The sequence below is a fragment of the Etheostoma cragini genome, chromosome 21 (genome assembly GCF_013103735.1).
Source record: "Etheostoma cragini isolate CJK2018 chromosome 21, CSU_Ecrag_1.0, whole genome shotgun sequence".
NCBI classification, from domain to species: Eukaryota; Metazoa; Chordata; class Actinopteri; order Perciformes; family Percidae; genus Etheostoma; species Etheostoma cragini.
The window spans coordinates 20139315-20156894 of record NC_048427.1 but is presented as its reverse complement, the minus strand read 5'-3'; the positions used below and the strand labels follow the sequence as shown (position 1 = coordinate 20156894).

The following is a 17580-nucleotide window of genomic DNA, read 5'->3' as shown; positions in this document are numbered from 1 at the left end:
TGGGGGGGGGGGAATCGATACAGCATTGTATCGTGACATTTTCCGTGGCCACACTGTATCGATACACAGACACCAAGTATTGATCTTTTATTATATATGTGTTGGTCAGTTTGTCTGCTTGACAATCCCATTTTGCATCATTAAAATTGAAGTGATATGAACAAACAGAGAAATGTTTCTTTTTAAATGAAATAGATGTTGACAACGTTTCCTTTTGGGGACATGATTTGAAATTGGGAAACATTAGAAGTTGGAAAAAAGGTTATAAATTGCAATATATCGCAGAATATGTTTAAAATCGCATTAATATTGTATCATGGCATAAGTGTCGTGATGATATCGTATCGAGAGACGTCTGGTGATTCCCACTGTTAATAATAAATCATATTAGATTGCTATACTTCTGTAATCGTACAAGGCTCTGCTGTTATGATACTAGTTCTTTCTTCATTTCCCCTTTTCTCCCTTTTCTCGCCTCTCTCAGGTAATGCTGGCTGCTTCCTATTGGTCGTTGCTGGCACCGGCGATCGACATGGCGGAAGATTCCGGGAAGTACGGCTCGTTTGCTTTCTTGCCTGTTGCCGTGGGATTCACACTCGGGGCAGCCTTTGTTTACTTTGCTGACCTGGCCATGCCTCTGCTGGTAAGACCTCTTCCCTACCTACGGTATAAACCTTACTGACGATAGTACCGGTTTTACTATTGATTAACTGTAAAGGCTCTGCTACACCGAGTGTTGACTGACTGCATGATACGTGGAGCAGTGTGTGCAGTTCTTATTAAACCTCATTGACAACATAAATGCATGCGTGCGCACATGCTCTACACACATGAAATCAGACGCCGGCCACCGCGAGTAGTGACTGTCAGAGTTGGCGTCCCGTGGTGGGAGATCTTATTGCTGCAAGGGGTACTCCTTGATGCACCAGCAGCAGGTTCAACTCCGACCTGCGGCCCCCTCTCTGCCCTTTCATGTCTTCATAAAAGAAAAGGCCTAAAATGCCCAAAAAATCATCTTAAAAAATAAACTAAAAAAGTGTTTAAGATGGGCCAGAGAGAGACAGAAATGTGATGCAGCCGCTGCATTCGGAGCAGAGAACAGCTGTTGCCTTAAGCTCCTGCAGTCACACCAGGACAGCAGCAATGACATGAATTACATATGAAGGAGCGACTGACACATCACCGTCATGCACACTCATACCAGATGACACACACTCTACTAAACACACAGTATTCTTAGGACAGTGGAGGGTGAAGGAAAAGGATGATGTATCCCGTCGATACATACATAAACAAGCTGGTGTAGTTTTTGTACGGTGTCAGTTTTTGGGGCTTATTGCTGGGGGCTCATGACGGTGTACTGCCTATCTGCTCTAATTCATATCAGTTTTGCACATTTCAGTAACAAACAGTTTTGTTTTAATTTTACCATTCCAAATATGAATTCATCATCTGGATATGAACTCAAGATGCAAACATCATCCAAATGTATTGTATGTACTGTATGTATTGTTTAATTTGACATATACAGTGCATGTCACATTTACATTCTGCCTCACAGGGATTTACTGGTAATTGAAAGTTATAATGGCATGGTCCTGCCACCCCTTGTTGAAATCTTGTTTCCTAATCCACTTCCTTTGTATTGAGCTTTCTTAAGCGGTGAGGCTGGGACAATAAAAAATGTCTGCCACTAAAAAGACCATGATGAAAACATCCGAGCAAAATGGAGGCTGAGAGTTCCAGTTGCACTGCAAGTCTACTTAGGCTTACAGGTAGCCATTAGGTCCTATCCAGTCATTTCCCGTCTCTCCACAGGACTCAGCAAGGGCTAATAGGGCAGCTGACGTCCCTGGCCTAAAACCACCCTTACAAAAGTTGTGTAACTGCACTCTATTGGTAGTCTGGGGCGGAGGGGAGCTTTGATATGAGATCTGGATCAGTACTGATGGTCAAACAAGCCAAGTTTCAAGCCAGTATTTCAAGGCTGGACGCCTTCACTAGGGGCACATGCTGGTCAAAAGGATTACCAGAAGGCAAGCAATATGTGCAATAGCTGGGCCAATTAAGTCTTATAAGTTAAACTGATCATAAAATGAACAATACCTTTGCAGTTAATACATAGAAATCATTGTTTAACCCTAGACGAAAATCAGAATTGACCTAAAGACAAAATCCTGACATGGCAGAAATATTACTGAAATTAGCCTGTGTCTGATATACTGTAGCAAAATGTTATGCATATACTGAAGGTGTATTTTTCGGATCCGGAAAATGTGTGAAGAAACAGTATGTGAATGTTCTTTGATTGCAAACAGGCTTGTGTGACTGCTCAGGAGGAGATGGGGGGGACCAATGGAAGGACGAACACAATCGGCCTCATGCAAGAACATATCTGTATTGGGAACCCCAAAATCTTTCTAACTTTTTGGCTTGATCTGCGCAAAGCAGTGGAAGGTCTGACCCTGAGTTAGTTTGTGAGTCAGAGAGGGATGAAGTTACACAAAAACTAGACACTAGACACTATCTGGAAACAACTATTTCAATAGCAGTCCTGAAAAAGGATGCAGGGTTCTGGGTAGCTCCCCTGTCTACAACTGTCCTTTCTATTAAAGGCTAAAATGCCCAAAACATTATAAACTAAGAAACCATAACAAAAAAAAACAAGTCTTGCAATGTAGTTAAAAAAAAGGAAGAACTGGACAGTAAACGGCTCCATCTTCTTGAATGCATGTCTTAAAAGCTCGTCTCAAGCTCCTGTATCAAGCGTAACATCACTTGAGCAAGCTGACTAATATTACACATCCTCATCTCCGTTATTTCTGTGCTCCATCATGCCATTCTTGTCATTTTATCCTTCATGCCCTTCTATTCAGTGTCACTTTCATCTCTGCTTTCTTCTCTTATCTTCGAGTTCTTTCCCAGCTTTACCTTTTCATTTCTTCACATATTCCGTCGCTTGTCTGTCCTTTGCCATTCCTTGGTGCCATGGTGACAGTAGCGGAAAACATCAGGGCTGTGATAATAGCTAGCAAGAAATCAACTGGGAACATGGGGGTGGGGGGTCTTCCACACACAGCGGGGGGCCATCAGTGTTTGGACAGCTGCTGGTGCCATTTTTACTGGCTCCTCAACAAACACTGGGACTGAATGAGAAGAACTGTTGAGGAAGGGCAAGGTGGACAGAGAGGGAGAGCTGGGGTTGACAGGGAGAGAGGGATGGGACCGATAAGGTAACGGACACAGGAGAGGATGAGAGAGAGAGAGAGAGAGAGAGAGCTTGGCAGAAGGCAGGAAGGAGCTTAGAAAGCTTCCCAGGCTAGTGCTGAAAACCAGGTAACCATGACACTGTGTAATGGTTCCAATAAGAGCTTTTATCACCACTCCTGTTTCCCTCTTTCTTTCCACATGTCCCGTTCTTTCAAGCTCTCACCGTAAGGGAATCTAAAGGGCACTACATTTGCATCTTAAAATGTCTTAATAGAATAGAATGCCTTTATTGTCAATATACACAAGTACACGGTATTTGTGCAACGAGACTAAAGCAATGCCTTTACAGCGTTGACACAAAAAATATAACAATATAAGATAACAGTATAAAAAATCAAAAATATAAAGTCAAAGATATAAAGTGTAGGTAGTGCAGAGTAAAAAGAGGAAGAGTCCGGAGAGCAACTGTGTACATATATAAATCAGCTTGAATACACATTGTGTAAACATAGATAAGTGTTAACAATTAATAAATAATATTGCACAGTGATGTGATGAAATGAAATGATTAAGTACTAATATTAAATAAATAAATATTGCACAATACAGCATATTGAGTTTTTGTTTAGAATCATATCATGCAGAGTGAATTATTATCTTTAAAAATATTGAATATAAGCTGGTGTATTGAAAGCCATTAATCTTCACACCTGGCAAAGTAATTGAGAGTAGTTGAGAAATTGGGTTTAGTATTACATAAGAGATGGAGTTGGTAGAGTGTAACAACTAATTTGTCTTGAGCGTATCGGCTTTTACAGTTTTGTAAAAAAAAATTAATATATTCTCAACTAGTCACAGTACATCTCATCCCAACAAGAGAGGGAAGTTGAGACTGGCCTCTCCAATTAAAAAGGAAGGAAAATAGTACTGTTCTCAGAGAAGGGTAGGACAGTAAAAAGCAATTGTAAAACACTTCAGTGTTTTTTGTGATTTCCATTCATAGTGGTTCACATAACTTTGAAATACAATTTTCAGACTTTTTCACATAGTAGCACTTTGCCTTGCACTGCTCATTCGCATGGAGTGGATTAACCTAGCTGGTGACCACAGTGGAGCATTTAGCAGCTAAAGAGGCAGATATTTCCCTTAGGAGTTGGTGGAGACCAAACAAAAAGAGCTAAAAGAGAGAGAATGCTTGACTTGCATTCATCTGGTGCAAAAAAAACAGGATTCCACATGAATAATTATGACGCTCCCTAACTGCTAAATGTGTGAATAAGAAACTGATCAACTTAAAAGGTGAGCTCACCGTTCCCAGCTTGTTTTTGTTGCCCCCAAGTGGCCAAAAAAATCAGTTATTGCAGGTTAAACATATTAAATTAATCTGTTTTTTGCAGGTTAAACTAATACACATTTACTTAAAAGCTGTAGTGTGTAGTTTCTGTCTCCCAATGAGGAATTCTGAGTAATAATAACAACAGTATTGGGGCATCAACAAAATGCAAGCCTTCACACCCCCACCCCTCCTCCACGCATTTGCAAACACAGAGGATCAAAAACAACGCGCACTTCAGATGAGGTATTATTATTATTATTATTAATATTATTATCTTGTAATTTGAATGTCCATCTCCCAAGTCATCACTCAAGCTTCAGCATGCTAATGTCGCCGGACTACACCATTTTATAAACTTAGCGATACTGAGAGGTTTGTGGAGCATATTCGCTTAATTAGCTCAATATTTTTTATATTTAGTATTTTGATTTAATCTGTCCATGTGTAGAGTACAGCACCTTTTTCACTGCATGTGCGAAGAAAGGCCATTTCAAATAGAGAGAATGATGTGTATTTACTGACTTCACACCAGGTTTGGCATCCAAAGTTCAATTCAATTGACCGCAAATAAGCTGATCCCAACAATGCATGTCCAACGGGACAACGGACAAGTTATGGCAGTGATCATTTTACTGTAAATTGGAATGTCAGAAAGCTTACAGATTTGTGTCACCATGAGCTCTGGTCCCAACAGGATTTATTAGAGTAGGAGATAGACTTAGGAGATATCTCGAGTATTTACTGTTTAAGGTTGAAGTGGTTTTAGGAAGCAAGAATTAGTGTTTCTCTGAAGAATAGCTAGAGATAGAGAAAGGGATGGTAAAGAGAGTGATAAAAGGGAGGGAGAGAAACAGAGACTGTTCCAATTTCCCATGTTCTTTTCAAACCCCTACTTGTGCTCCTCGGGTAATGTGTGTGTAGTGTTTGCTTGCGTTCACAGGGACTCTGATGTCTCGGCTCTTGCTTGAAAGAAATAAAGTGCTACTGTACTTTCTCACCATATTATCTTCTTAATCCCACCAAACTAGCCATCACCATAACAACACATAGTGATCAAAGGCAGTGTTGGCAGTGGAGCATTGCATCTTGGTATACCGTATATCACCAGGTCTGGGCACTGCAACACATGACATCTATACTGTTTACCGTGTCTTACTGCAGGGACTGACTGGGATGGTTGTGCTGCGTCCCAGACACCCTTAACCCTTAAGTTACAACTTCAAGCCACAACTCATGTCTTGGTAGCGTTCCAGGCTAACAGGAAGACAAACCCTTCTAGCTGGTCTGAGCGTTAACTTGCGGCTACCAAATGTTGAAGTTAACTAGCGCCAGCTGATTGTAGCGATTTCTAGACAGCGACATGTTTTGGGCTTCATTTCATTAACATGACCTGTAGTAGTACACAATCGTATGTTTGTTTTGATTACAATGTGTTGAATTACTTTACGTTGCCTATTTCTGTCTATTTCTATTTCTCTCCTCTAATCACCGGCGTCTGCACAGGGTACAGGGTGTTGTACATCAACATTCACGGCTAGAAGGTTGTGAAAACACGAGTTACAGGTGGCCTGGAACGCAGCATCAGTCATGGTTACCCAGAGAGAAAGTCTCAACCTTCGGACGCTAATTTGGAGAAGCGTCTTTAAGCCCTGCAACCTTTACAACGTTAGTTTGTTGCACAAGTGAAGACATACCAAAAAGGCACTAAAACAACAAAGCAAAGTATAAAACAACGTTTCAAATGCAGACTGCAGTCTTAACTTGTGCTTTTACTGAGCTGTCTCTTAATCAAGGTTTCCAAAATTCAAACTTTAGGCCTTTAAAAGTTTTATATTTGCTGAAGTATTGTGGTCTAGGTCTTAAATAACTTATAACAGGTCTTAATTTTCCTATATCCATGCAAGGTTACTACTAATGCCCTTTTTTATTCATGTGTTTTGCTGATGGGATCTTATCAAGCTACTGCGCTTGTACAACTCCCAACAAAGATAGGATAGAAGTGAGATGTCTCACTCTGTTGCTACCTAAACACACAGGGTGAAAACAGGATCTGCAGCAATGTGCAGTACAAAAAAATATGGAGTCATTTTGAAAATTAAACATGTAAACCTATTCTGCTACAACCTCAAAATACAATTATTTACCTGAAAATGAGGATAGTATGGGCGCTTCAATGGACTTTTGCTAGCATAGGTAACAAAAAGGGAAACTAGAGTGTGCCAATCAGGTTAGTAAAAAGGTTTAAAGAAACTGAATCTGGTAATAAATCACTAAGGCATAGTGAGACTAAAAGGCCTTGGAGCATTTCTGGAGCGTTTTAGATGCCTGTCACTCTCCTGCAGTACAGTACAGTACAGTGCCAATGTATCGGTCTACACCAGCTCTGAGAAATGTACACTACTCCCAGTATCACTCGGAATGGTGTTCAAGACAGTGAGTAAGGGTGTAGAGGGCGAGGTGGTGGATGGATGAGCATGTAGTGCCAACGTTTTGCGTATTGAATTGTAATACTTATATACCAAAATAAACAATCTTTCCGTAACAACACTATAGATGCCATGACCCATCATTGTAGAAGATAAGAATAAAAATTTGGTTTTCCACATATTATTCAATAACAAAGTTTTTGTCTGATACATGACTCATTTAATTAACCCATGAAATGTGCAAGATATTAGAACCCTTGTCTTTGTCTCCTGCCTGGCCTCGCCTCACTGGCTCAGATGAAATTGTTAGCAGGACTCCAGAGTCGTGACCCGGGTCCTTGCTGAGTTGGGTGGATTTGTAGTCCAATGATCGGCGGCCACCAGCAGGCCCAGGTGATTACTCTGGTAATGGAGTTCTGCTGGATAAAGTGAAATTCAGAGGGAGGCTTTGTTTATCTGCCAGGTTCACACCCTGTTCATACCAAGGAAGTGAGACGGTAATGTGTTGGATCCAATGGACAAATCCTTTTCTTTTTTTAAAATTCTTATCTTGTAGCGAGTGCATGTTTGTGATTGCACTGCATATATTCTGCGGAATTTCTCTTTCGTGTAATGCAGTGTCACTTCATAATTAGTTAGCATTTTAAAAGTTCTTAGTTGAGGCCCCCATTGGAGCCATGGACACAGGGCTTAGCTTTTTAGAAGAACAGACAGAGACCATGTTTAATGAGCACACACACAAACTCTGTCTCTGTTTGTGTCGTTCTGTCTCACACACACACACACACTCAAATATCTGAGAAGAGTGCTGAGCAGACATGGCCTAGTTGCCTTTCCTTGTCGCTTCCCTCCCACGTCTGCTGTCAAACGGGTTCCATCTATATCAGAAAATCCTGATCTTGTTCTGACAGTACACTGCACCTTAATACTCCTCTGCACATTAGAGCTTTGCTGACTTCATTACATTACTTTGCATCCATAATGAGATATAAGGGAAAGTTTAGCATTCTTTTTGTTTACTGTGCACTTGTGTCACTGATGAGGGGACATATGGTTGTTAGGAGGTTTAGTATTCCTGTCTTGTTGTTTTTTGTTAACCTGTCTGGCTGTGATTGACACACTCCTTCACACAAGCTGGGATCGGAAATGGTTGTCTGAGACAAGGGAATTTAATTAAGCAGTCTTTTTCCTTTCCTGAAATGATTTTCTTCCTTTTGGCTGCATTTATTTCACAGTTTTTTTTCAAGAATATGTCTTACTGCCCTGGGTGTGTCAGGAAATGGTGAAATATGTGGCTCAGTAGCTCAATATGTGGCTCAGTGTTTTCCAAAGCCCAATATGTTGTCCTTAAATGTTTAGTTTTTTTCCACAAGAATATTCTGTCATAGAGGAGCGAAGAACTAGAAAATATTAGGACGGAATCTGGAAATGTGTTACTTTTTCATAGAATATAACTAAAACTGATCAGATTATTATAATTGTTGTTGTAATTGTTGGCGTATATTGGCAAAATATATGTTGATAATTGATTAATTAATGAATCTTTTCAGCTCTAATTGGGTATTAGAATATGTCACAGAACATGATTAAATGCTGCACTAGAACAATATTAGTTTTATGGCTGTTCTAAATTTTGATTTGTAAATAAATGAAATGCTTTTTCAGGGAAATTCAGGGAGTCAGTTATTAAAATATTATGCACAGAAAAGTCAAAGTAACTTATGAAATATCAATAAATAACCCCCATTTCTAATCAAACATACTCCATATACACATAAAAATGAGGAAAGATGATGCACAGTCAATTTTGACAAGGATAATAGTAAAATGTAAAAGCATGATGATGCATTTTAGTTATGTTGGCCTATTGAGTCTTGATCCTGATGTACTTCAGCGGTTTATTAAATTAATTACAAAAAGTTGTGGGACTCAGAAGACCCAGATTCCTAACATATACAACATATATTGCTTTTAAGTTCAAAGTATGAGTCCAGCCTTGTAAAATCCTAGATCCTACACAGCTGCACTTTTGCAGGCACCATGGCAACTGTCGGCATCTGAGATGTAAATTTAAATGGACTGTATTTATATAAAGCTTTTCTAGTCTTAAGGACTACTCAGAGCGCTTTTACATAGTGCATAACCATTCACCATGCACACAATCACACACATGTGCCACCTGCACATCAGATAAACATTCACACACATTTACACTTCAATGCACAGCATTGGGGGAAACTCTTGGTTCAGTGTCCTGCCTAAGGACACCTAAGCATGGGACTGCAGGGCCAGGAATCGAACATTAAGTTAAGGCACCAAAACGACTCGTTAAGTTCAGGAAAGCATCGTGGTTTGTATTAAAACACTCCCAAAGAACCTGCAACCACCTCCCTTTCTCGGCCAGCCGCGTTCTTACACAGCGGCAGTCAGTGTCGTGCACACAGCAAAGAAAAACGTGTAAATCATACGAATTCCAGGGCTTAACTTTTCGTAGCTTTTGGAACATACGGTTCATGAGAACAGGCTGTAGTGGCAGTTTTTGTGGCATTAGTGTGAATCTTGACTTTCCCAATATTTAAATTATATGTATCAATATGTTAAGATATTATATCTTATTTAAAGTAGTTTGGTTTTAGTTTAAGTTTGGGTTAATTTTTGGCAGACACATAAAATCTCTCCAGAGCCTCTGAAAAGTAATACTCCTATGACTAGTAAACTGACTTACATGTGTAGAGGGCCTCTTCTATAACAACTCTTAGGAAAGCAGTAGAGCAACCATTGACTGAACCAATCTAATAAGCTCTGAACAGTTTCCTTCAGTTTGTTTCTAAATTGTGTGGCTTTTGTTCAAAATGATAGATACAAGAGGCAGACAAAAAGCGAGAGGAGTATGAAATGTAACAAAGGTCCTATTGACTCTGCAATCACCCCATCTCTGAAATTGGCCTCACGTTCTGTCTGAACAGCCCTTTAGGCTGCAAGACCACGTCACCATTGTGCCCGATGACAAAATAACATCTGCTCTGACAGCGCTCCCTTTTTTTTTTTTTTTCTTCCCTTTTTTCACTTTGGAATGTAGAATCAGAAGATCTGTGGACCCACCATAAAAAAAGATCAGAGTAGTGTAACTCGTAAAGGCAATATTTAGACTTGAGTAGTTAATCCAGGCAAAACCTGTGACCTGCAGGCAGTAATCTACGATCACTGCCAGGTTTTTTTCTCCCCTACAGACTGCTTTGAGCTCTCCTGTACCTTTAGACTGTAAAATCACTGACCCTGGGAGTCTAGCTCCATGGTAGATAAGAGTTCATAGAAACTACTAGGCTTATGTGTCTTGACTTTTTATTAACTGGCCTATTTTACTCAAACTCTACTGTGAGTCACGAGTATCACAAGATATCACGAGAGTATGTACTGTATATTGGTGGTCCCAGTAGAAATGAAACTTGAGATCTCTGCAGCACTAGTGCCATCCTTTACACACTGCGATGCACAGCAGCATTCTTAAAACCTGCATACCTGCGTCTAAGATATTCAGACGGTCAATGTTACACAGTAGCAGAGATTGTAGTGCCGAACAGGGAATGTTTTGCATGACATAAAAAAATTGGACACAGCTGCCTTGTCCTATATTTAGCAGATTTTGACGGCCTGGTTTAAATATTTGGCCAGTCTTTTTAAAACATAAAAAGAAGATAATACAAGTTGACATAAAATCAAAGGGACTAGACTCAATCATTTATTGCACTAGTTTCTTCTTTGTTCGCATTTTTTGGCACTTGAAGATATATCTGATGCTAGGCAGTACTGTGGAAGATGGAAGATGGAAAGATGGAAAAATCTCCAAAAATCATTAAATGACAGATTAGACATTTGTATAATATGTCACAAAAAGTTAGATTTTATTTCATTATTTAAACTTTCAAAATAACAGAAAACCAAAAAATGGCGTCTGCAAAAGTCTGGCCACCCTGGAAAGTTAATACCTTGAACTACCGCCATTTTTTAGTTTTCTGTTATTTTGAAAGTGTAAATGAAGGAAATAAAATCTAACTTTTTGTGACATATCATACAAATGTCTAATCTGTCATTTGATGCCTTTTGGAGATTTTTAATACAATTTTTTACCTGGGGTGCCCAAACTTTCAAGCACCACTGTATTTGATTATCCTCTGAAGAAAACAACACCCTTAGCCTAAAATATGTGTATAGAGCCATGGGATAAAGCCTTGTTGTGGCCATAGTGTATATATAACTCGTAAAAAGATGAAAGTCAGGTGTTGTTGCATGACAGCTTGTTTCCTGGATAAAGCCTGACATGATGACTGATTAGCGTTACCCCTCACTTTCCGCTCTCTGTATTTTTTTTTTTTTTTGACGATGCAAAAAGCAATGCCTGCTTGGTTCTGGAACAGATGTGATTTGTTTATGGAAATGTGAGACCTTACTCCACAGCACTGTAGAGATAGGTCTGGCAGTGCATGACTTCAGGCCTAACTTTATGCAAGGTTTGCAGACATTTACATGTATCTTTACTAAACCTTAAATCCAGTTTAAATCTAATTGGTATCTTATTAAGTTATTTTATCCCAAACCAGCCTCTTTCCCTTACTCTAATCAAGTCATTTGTTGGCTTAAACCTAACCACACCTCAACCATTCTAGGGGAAGATCAGCATACTATTTGTAATGCTTTTGACTGAGAAACGTTGTCATGCCGATAGTGTTGTTACATTATTATAAAAAACAAACAGATGCTCTTGATAGAAATTACTTCTACTACGTAAAATTAGGAGTTATTGGACATTTTTCTATTTTCATCCAAATTAAAATGTCTGTAATTGACAGATGATCGTAAGCAAGTTGTTATCTGTGTTTCCCACTAATGCTTACACACAGTCTTGCACACACAAACACGCACACACACACACACACACACACACACACACACACACACACACACACACACATTTGCGTCATTCCATTAGTCAAATGAATTCATGTGGACAGCTTCTAACCAAGAAGAATGGCCCCGGTAGAAAACCTCTGAGAGCACCTGTCACAAACCTGTTAGCGGTAATATTGCAATGAATCACTCTGTGTTCAAGGCTTTTACCGATGCAGCTTACACACACACACACACACACCGCGGAAAACCTTGAAAAACCCTCTCTCTACACCGTGCTCACTTGTTGTCTGCAGATGTTATTTTAAAGGGCTCATATTATGCTTTTTGGCTTTTCCCTGTCCTCTGTGTTATAGATCTTTGTTGTGCATGTTATAGGTTCACAAAATGAAAAATCCCAAAGTCCCTCCCCGAAGTGACTTCAGCTGAATCCCATTTCTCCATCTTACCCCTACCCTTTACCCCTTGCCCTTGTCCCTTGAAAACCAGTTTTAAGGGCTAGGGGTGAAAAAAACTATTCTGGTACAACCTTTAAATATATGTATGAACCTGAGAATGAGCATAATATGAGCACTTTTATAAATAAATGCAATATTTACTTCAAGCATTTATAAGCCATACACCTATTGACTTTTTTGATTGGCCGCGGAGGCTTTCATCTTTCTTCGTGTGTCTGTTGTTCCATTCAGCAAAGTCCTCCGTGGCTCTCGCTCTTTGACTCACTCTTACACCTGCCTTTTTGAAGTGAAGCCATCGTTATTGCGTCTCTGAACCATCATTACTTTCATCTGCCCCTTAATACGTCATTGGTGTCCCAGCTTCCAATAGTGGAGCGCGGTGACCGTTTAATGAGCACACAGCGTCTCTCCGTGCTCCAGCTACTGCGCTTGTTATATCCCGGTGTTATGGAGATTTATGTTGGCCTGTGAACAAGTGATGACTTGCTTATCTGAGGCGTCTGGCCGGGCTGTAGAGTTCCTCTGTGTGTGCGTGTTTAATGAATGATGCTGGCGAAACACTGATACGCTATCTTGTCACTGTTTCCGAGTAAAAGGGAGACGGTAACAGCAGAGTGTTCCTCAGAGGCGTTTTCCAACCTCCATAAACACTGAAGGAGGTTGGAAGGACTATCATTTTTGGCTACATGTCCATCAGGGAAATTGATTGTCGCTGATTGTTGTTTTTGTTTCCCAGTAGAAAGAATGTGTTGTTGTGTGTCGTCACCGTCCTCACGGCAGAACGTGTGTTTGCTCCTCAGGACAAAATGTAGTAATCAATCAGTGCTTTCAGTCATTTTCAACGATTTTTATGAAAGAGTTGTATGTCAGAGAAAGGCGAGGAAGCTGCCTTGTGTCAATTTGTTTTTAGTTTTTTCCAAATCGTAAAGACCAGGTTCTTATTTGGTGGCCTGATCTCAATGGTGGCCTGATAAGGGGCGTAGCCAATCACGAAAAGGGAAGAAGAGCTAGAGAATAAATACATTAGAAAAAATTACATAACATACAATTTGAAATACTACACAGACAACATTTATAACGAGGTAAATGCACAGGTACATGGGTGAGTAAGTAAATATTAAGCCGTTTAAAACCATTCAAATGTAAAATACGGCCTTCAGTTTCAGAATGAAATGAATGAAGTACACATTTACCTTCGTCTCTGCTCATTAAACTGGAGATGTTGTTGTTGTCGTCGGCTGAGCTATGGCTCAGCAGGCGCAGCAGATCGTTGACTAATTGCAGAGTTAGCAGTTTGATACCCACTTCCTCCTGTCTACATGTCCTCAGGCAAGACACCGGGACACATTTGGTACAGAGAGTTAGACCAGTTCCTGGCATGGTAAAGGGGGAACTGTATGTGAACGGGTAAATTAGATGCAAATTGTAAAGTGCTGTGGGGGGGGGGGGGGGGGGGGGGGGGGGGGGGGGGGGGGGGGGGGGGGGGGGGGGGGCTTAAATATTTCTTGCTGGAGATAAAAGTCGCTTCAGATGGCCGCCCACCAAGAGCCAGTTTTTTCCTGAGGTTTCTGTCTATTAAAATAAGTTTTAACAGGCAGGGGGGGATTGTTGGGTCTCTGTTACTTAGAGAGTGGTCTGGACCTATTTATTGCTAAAGTATGGTAAGATAACTTCTGTTATGATTGAATGAAGGGCTTCACGATTATGGAAAAATCCCAATTATGTTGGTCAGTACTGACCTTTTATTATTATTTAACACAATAACTCATTGACTTTTGGATAGATGTTACTTTTATTGAACTTAAAACCCTTTTTCCCGTTCTAACTTAAATAAGAGTACTCGCAAAACGTAATGTGTAAAATAATTGCTATTGCAATCGTTGGGAGCCTAAATCGGGACCACCATTAACATTTGATTCATTGCACAGCCCTTATTTGGCACAAAACTGAAGAGGAGAGATATGGAATTGGTGATGAACACATAAACAACAAAAGTCACACTCCAATTACTTTTTTAAATAAACACAATTAATAATAATAATAATAGTAATAATAAAACAAATTGCACTGCAAACCCTAAAAAACTTAAAATACAACTTATTTTAATCAATCAAGAATTAAAGGTAACAGCTGTGCTTAAAAAAGATTAAAAAAATTGTCTGTTTAGTGTGAATGCCCTGCTGCACAGATTGCCTGATTAAGATAGCAACAAGGGTGTTGTACACTCATGCATCGATTACCTGCGTAGTCATGTTGAGGCTAGTCTATTTATTGTGTGAGTGCGTGTGTGTGCGTGTGTGCGTGCGCGTTGACTGAGTGTGTGTTTGTCCTGCTGTTATTCCCTGTTGCTGTGTCTCCATCGATCACGTAGGCCACCTTTCCCCCTTCTCTCATGTTACTATTCTATGTCTGTCTACCTCCACTCCTGCACATCCACCTCTCCTAATTCTATTTGTCCTCCGCAGGCTGCACACCAACATGCTGGTGAAGTACTGTACGTACCCTGGTTATTTAGAGTCCCATCCAAAATGTTAGAATCAGTGCTTTCAAACGATTAAAATATTGAATCGCAACTAATCGCACATTTTTATTTATTCTTCTTGTCCCATTATTTTTTACTCATTTTAATGCTCTTATCAACATGGAAAAGTGGATCGGCTTGCTTGGTGCAAATGTTTTTTTTACTGAAAACAACATTGGCATATAGCCTACTGTAGTGTTCAATTTCACACTAACATTCTCAGTTGGAGCAAATCTCTCATACAGAGTAACACTTTCCATCAATAAAAGGTAAAAAATATACTTTGACAGGGGGGGTCAGCATCAGCGGTGTTCTTAGCCATCAGGTGGTATTTCAGACTGGACGTGCTGCGATGATAGCTCAGTTCACAACGACCAAATACACAGATCACTTTGGACTTGTCAATGGAACATTTGGCAACTTTTACCCCTCCTGTTGTCCTCGGATCAAATTTGCCCGGCTTTCAACAAGTTTCTTCTTTTCACTACTTTCAATAAAATGGCTTGTTTCGTTCAATTGTGTAGAATTTGAACAAGAAAAGAACGTTGAAAAAAGTGACAAATATGTCGGAAAAAGCTTCAAAAATGTCAAAAAGTGGCAAGAACATCATAAAAAAAGGGGAGAGAAAAAACATTGGGGAAAGCAACAAAGGTGTTGAAAAAGACAACCAAAATGTTGAAAGATTGACGCCGTTAAAATGGGTTTGCATTAACGCCAATAATAACACGTTTAACTTACATCACGAGTTAGAATCCAAATTAGAATGAGGGAAAAAAAAAGGTTAATTGCCAAATAAGTACACTTATGTAGAATTTGCCTTGGTAAACGGTGCTAACATAAACAAACATACATATTACACGTTATCATTAAATAAACAATAAATGCAGAAAACAAATATGCACATAGAAAATAACTGTTGCATTAGAAAAGAAAAAAGATGACGATAGTGACTGAACGGACCCAAAAGGAGGAAAAAGGAGGGAAGTTATGAGAGGGGCTTTGAGATAGTGGGGAAGCTGGGGATGAGAAGCTCTGGGAAAGGCTCCGGAACTCAAAGCCATAAAATCCCATTTGGAAAGTCTGCTTCATTTGTGTCTTTTTACCTTCTATTGTGTATTTTATTTTTCCTAGAGTCCTCCATATCATTATTGCGTGTGTGTGTATGTCTGCATCTGCATTTGCAGGTGTGCGTTTGAGTACACAATCATCTGTGACTGTGGTCCAGATTTAGGTAGGATAAATCAAAGCACCGTTCCTTCGGTCTGTCAGCCTCTGATTACTTAAAGGAGCAGGATGATTATGCAATCAGCGGGGGGGGGATAACCTATACCGCCGGCTGATTACTGAAGCCTTAAAGACGCAGTCCAAACAGAGTTAGTTAGTCTTTATAAACTTTGATTGTTTACGTCCCATCTTGGATGCAAAGATTACTTCGCCACACTGACTGTGTCAAGTGTTGATTTCATGTTAGCATATTATAAAGCATTTCTATTACTGTAGCTCGCATTTAGCTTTAAATGGTGCCCCAACAAATCTGAATAAAAGCTAAAACAATCAGTTGGTGAATCAATAAATCCATCTCAAGAAACTTAATCGGAAATTTAATCCTTTTTGTCTTTTTTTTTTATCCACAATGCTGGTTCCAGTTTCTCAAAGTGAAGATTTGATTTCATATACGTTAAACGTCATATACAAGTTTACCTTTTGATATCGTTAATGGGCATTATTCACTATTTTGTGACAGACGTTTAACCCTCCTGTTGTCCTCGGGTCAAATTTGACCCATTTTCAAAACGTTTCTATATCAGAAAATTGGGTTTCTTTCAACCAAAATGTTAAAAAATGGTCTTCACATGTAAAAAAAATGATCACTTCACTACTCTAACTGAATATGGTTGTTTTGTTTCAGGTTATGGAATCTAAAAAAATGTAAAAGAACAAATGACAAAAATTCTAAAATGTCGGCAAAAAAAAATAACTCTGAAAAAAACATCAGGAAAAGCTAAAAATCATCAGGTGACAAAAAGTGACCAAAACGGTCCAACAAAAATTTGACCCAGAAAAACAAATGGTCAACGGGAAGACAACATTAAGGTTAGAAGAAAAACACACATTTGTTTTCTTTGGCATCTTGTTTAGTGCAGCTCAATTTAAAGCAACACAAAAGAGCTTTTCCGCTTTGGTCCCCCTACAGGTTGGAAGCGGAATTGTCCATTACAGCTGTCGTAATTGTGTCATTGTGTCTCTTTGGAACTACAGATCCACTAGCCAGTCTAGCTATCTTGGTGCAAGTTTGCCATTTCGGGAAGCAGATCTGTACGACGTAAGAATAATGGTAACAGAAATGGACAATTCCGCTTCTAACCTGTTGGGGGCGGGGGGGAGGAAAAGTTCTTTAGGGTTGCTTTAGTGTTTTGTGGCGGGTTCACTGCTCGTCTGTGTAACTTCTGAAAACAACACAGACATACACGTTTCTTTTTACACCTGCGCCAGTTACATCTTCTTTTTTAGTAAATTGAGGAAATAACACTCAGAACGGAGCCTCAAAAATAATGTGAACTTCAATTATTTCCTCCTGGGATCTGCATAATCTTCCTTGAATGCATAATGAATATAATGACAGAAGACAGGTCATTTACGCTTCCAGGTGCGTGGGCCCTTTCCCCCAACCCATGTTATTTTGCCGAATGCGTCTGAAACGAGGAACCAAAGGCTTAGTGAAAT

The 17580-nt window shown here is 39.7% G+C and overlaps 1 protein-coding gene across 2 annotated transcripts in view; it reads left to right on the top strand.

Moving 5' to 3' along the window:
- LOC117937411 (zinc transporter ZIP11-like) overlaps window positions 1–17580 on the top strand; it is a 105270-nt gene that overhangs the window by 21373 nt on the left and 66317 nt on the right. For both annotated transcript variants that reach the window (XM_034861380.1, XM_034861379.1), the window contains exon 4: window positions 485–643. In XM_034861380.1, coding sequence (XP_034717271.1) covers window positions 485–643 — 159 coding nt within the window. The remainder of the gene's footprint in view (window positions 1–484; window positions 644–17580) is intronic.